This window comes from Falco peregrinus, chromosome 3, assembly GCF_023634155.1.
Source record: "Falco peregrinus isolate bFalPer1 chromosome 3, bFalPer1.pri, whole genome shotgun sequence".
Lineage (NCBI taxonomy): Eukaryota > Metazoa > Chordata > Aves > Falconiformes > Falconidae > Falco > Falco peregrinus.
In genome coordinates, this window is record NC_073723.1 from 13,586,468 (window position 1) to 13,590,312 (window position 3,845).

At 59.7% G+C, this 3,845-nt stretch overlaps 1 protein-coding gene across 1 annotated transcript; it reads right to left on the bottom strand.

The window, feature by feature from the left end:
- Window positions 1–247: 247 nt before the first annotated feature.
- On the bottom strand, window positions 248–2,911 carry MAFA (MAF bZIP transcription factor A). The gene has a single exon (XM_005235805.3). The coding sequence runs from the start codon at window positions 2,361–2,363 to the stop codon at window positions 1,497–1,499; it is 867 nt and encodes a 288-aa protein (XP_005235862.2). The 5' UTR covers window positions 2,364–2,911; the 3' UTR covers window positions 248–1,496.
- Window positions 2,912–3,845: the final 934 nt, after the last annotated feature.

The window sequence follows — 3,845 nt, forward strand, 5'->3', positions numbered from 1 at the left end:
ACCACAAAAGGCAAGAAAAGAGAGAAGCCCGAGTTCGGTGGAGCAGAGCCGGTGGTGGTCCCTGGCTTGCAAGTGATGAATAACAGCGTATTCGCCCCGGCGAGCCCCCCGCGCCGCGACCCGTCGCCGGGCGGGAGCTTGGGGAGGGTTTTGCATCAGTCCCAGGACTCCAAGGGAAGCAGCAGCAAACCCCAAACGAAAAGGCAATGCTGCGGGACCCCCGCTCGAGAGAAAACCCGACCCAGGCTCTAGTTGAATATAAGTTTTTATCTTGATGCAACATCGTTAAAACCGTCACAAATCGAAACAACAGGTCGTTAAAAACCGCTTCGCACGATCAGTACCTAAAATGCACCAGGCTCCCAAGCTCGCTTTGTCCGCAAGACCCTTGTGTTGTCCCCCATATTTTTTTTTTAATGGTTTTTCTTTTTTAAATAAGCAACTTGTTAAAAAAACCCCGCTCCTCCGCGCAGGATCGGCCCCGCTTTTGCTCCAAACACAATTGCACGAATTAATCTTTTTTTTTTTTTGCAAGAAATAATGTGCATTTTCTTTCCTTCTTTCAACATCGAGGTTAAAATAATATTCCGTTTCCCGAGGGTTAATAAATAAATCTGGTGCATAGTGAGATAGCAGCCAACCGTTTGCAGTCCATATATTACTATATTGCCTTTCAGGTCACCCTAAAATTGTTACCTCCCCCCCGCCCCGCTATTTTAAAGAGCATAGATAATTTTAAATCTCTATAAAACAGTATTATTTAACCCAATTGATTCCTGTATATAGTGCATTCGGCTTCTTCCCAACATCATTAAATTAACTCGATATTATTTGCATGCTATTACATACAAACTTTTTAAGACTCGTGTATTTTTTTTTCTTTTCTAAAGGATTTTGGGTTGTGGGGTTTTTTTTTTTTTCGTAAATCACCAAGCAAAATATAGGCTCAAGGAAAAAAAAAAGCAGAAAACTAACTAATTTCTACATATTTACAAGGGTGAATAAGTTAAATGTGGCTCAGGTTTGCCGGCCGGGGGGGTTCGGGCGGCGAGGCCGGGCAGGGTGCAGCGCTACCTGCGACCCGCCCGGCCGATCCGTGGAGACCCCTCGAAAAAGAAAATCAAATCGGGGGTTAAACACACAGGATAAGGGGTGGGGGGGTGTATGTGGGTAGGGGGTGGTGATGTTTGTGGCGGTGGGGGGGAAGCCACCTGGATGGCGCTGATGCTCCCGGGGTGGGGGGGTGGCTGCGCGCCGTACACGTCCCGCATGCAGGCTGGCTCCAGGTCCGCTGCCGCCCCCCCGCCCCATCCCCAGCCCCAAGTCCCGGCTGTTGAGGGGTTCAACTCTCTCCAAAATTTCAGTGGGCAAAAAAGTTGTGGGTTTTTTTTTTTAATACAAGCAGAGGGTTTGCTCTCCCCACGTGGAGGGGGTGAGGAAAAAAAAGCGAGGGACCCCCCCACACACACATACACCCCTCACCCCAGGTATGCGGCTCACATGAAGTAGTCAGCAGCGGGTTTGGGGGCGGCGGATGGGGAGGGCTCCCTTGGGAAGCCCCGGCCGGCTAACTTCTCATATTTTTCTTTGTACAGATCCCTTTCCTTGGCCAAGCGTGTCACCTCCTGCTTGAGCTGCTCCACCTGGCTCTGGAGTTGGCATTTCTCGTTCTCCAAGATGTGCCGTTGCTGGACCCGCTTGTAACGGCAGGATTGAGCGTAGCCTCGGTTCTTCAAGGTCCTCCTCTTCTGCTTGAGGCGGATCACCTCCTCCTTGCTGAAGCCCCGCAGCTGCCGGTTCAGCTCCCGTACCGACATACTCACCAACTGATCGTCGGAGAAGCGGTCCTCCAAACGCAGGTGGTGATGATGATGATGGTGATGGCCGGGATGATGATGGGCGGCCGGCGGTAGCTCCTCGCCACCGAAGGGCTGAGGTCGGAAAGGCTCATAACCTTGATGGTGATGATGATGATGGTGAGGGGCACCGATCAACGCCTCCACCGCGTCCTCCGGCGTCAGGTTGAGAGCTTCGGGATTGAGGTGATGCTGGTAACCCGACATCCAGTACAGCTCCTCCAGCTGCTGTTTGGAGCCCAGGGAAGCGGCGGCGGCAGCTGGGGGACCGGCGGCCGGTTGCCCGCCAGGACTGGGAGCGCAGAAGCTGGGCGAAGAAGGCACGGAGGAGCAGGGCGTGCTGAGCGGGGTGGAGGAGAGGGAACCGGCGGGCAGACGGTGGCACAGCCGCTCCGCCTCCGCCGGTTCCTTCTTCACCTCGAACTTCATCAGGTCGAAATCGTTCACGTATTCGATGGCGAGGGGGCTGGTGGGCAGCTCCGCGCTCATGGCCAGCTCCGAGGCCATCTCAGTCCATGGAGGGACCGGGGGGCGATCCCCGGGCGCCGCCGCTCACCGAGGGCTGGAGGTCCCGCTGGCTGCGGGAGCCTCCCCCGGGCGGGCTCCGGGGCTCTGTCCGCGCTGCAACCGGCTGCCCCGACGGGGCTCCGCTCCCGGGTACGGCCGGGCTTCGGCTGGGCTCCGCCGCGGGGCTCAGCCCGGCTCCGGCAGCCTCCACGGCGGGGCTCAGCCCGGCTCCGCTGCAGGGCTCAGCCGGGCTGCTGGACTCTCCGACGGGACCCTGCTCCGGGCTGCGGGCGGACACCTCCGCCGGGGCTTCGCTGCCAGAGCCTCCCGCGGGAGCCTTCGCCGGGCGCCGCGGGCCGGGCGCGCTCCCCCCCCGCCGCTACCGCCGGTGGGACGCGGAGCCCCGTGGGTGCGGGACCCGGCGCTCTCCAGCACGGCGCTGCCCGGCAGGCTCCAGCCGCTGCCTGCGGCCGGTCCCCAATGGCAAGGAGCAGGCAGCGCCCTGCCCGCCCCTTCCTGCCTCCCCCTGGCACCTGCCCCGGCCCCACCTCCCGCGCCGCCGCCGCCGCCTCCGCTCCTCCCCGCCCCGGGCACGGGCACGGCGCCCTGGGGGCGGGGGCCGCAGCCCTGCCCGCTCCCTGCCCGTGCTCGGCGCTGCCGCCGCCGCTGCCGGGCGGCTGAATGGAGCCCGCCGCCTTATATACGGGGCAACGCGGCCGGGCCCCGCCTTCTGGGGCGGGACTAGTCGCTTCTGTCCTATCAGCGCGGCGGTAGCTCGCCTTGATTGGTGTATCCCCACGGTAACGCCCCGGGGTAGCTGTCAATCTCCGCGGGGAGAGGGTTCGGCGCTGCTGGCGGCCGCTCCGGAGGAGAAGCCGGGGGCACAGTGGCCAGGGCATCCTCCTGGCAACCCGAGGGCAACCCCTCTGCACCCCCCAGGCACCCCCCCCTGCACCCCCTGGGCACACCCCGGGCAACCCCCCTGCACCCCCCAGGCATCAGCACAGGCATCCTGCCTGCACCCCCGGGCATTTCCCCTGCATCCCCCCCTGCACCCCACAGGCGCCCCCAGCACCACCATATGCTTTCACCACTGCAGCTTCTACCAACCACCCTGGGCCCAAGCCGGACTGAGCAAGGAGTGGGGAAAAATAGAAATCATAGTTTTCTCCCAAAGAAACAAGAAAATCCCAAAGCGGCGATTACTGATCCCAAATCAGGTTTCATGCAGTAGTTGCTGGGGGACCATGGCCTCCAGGACATCTGCAGGTGCCAGGCGTGACATCAGGGTGCAGCCTTTTCCCCACCTCAGTTTCCCCAGGTGGGAACAGCTCAGCATCCTTCCTGGGTCATTGGAAAGGCTTGCCATCCTTGCAAAAAGCCATATATGTATAAAATTTATTTATTTATTTATTTTATGTTTTCACAAGTTATTGATGGTCAGGAAGCAGCTGTATCCACCAGGGAAACACTCCACGTGCT

Bases quoted from the DNA above. Each gene is read 5' to 3' on its own strand.
- MAFA (XM_005235805.3), bottom strand. From the start codon at position 2,363: ATGGCCTCGGAGCTGGCCATGAGCGCGGAGCTGCCCACCAGCCCCCTC.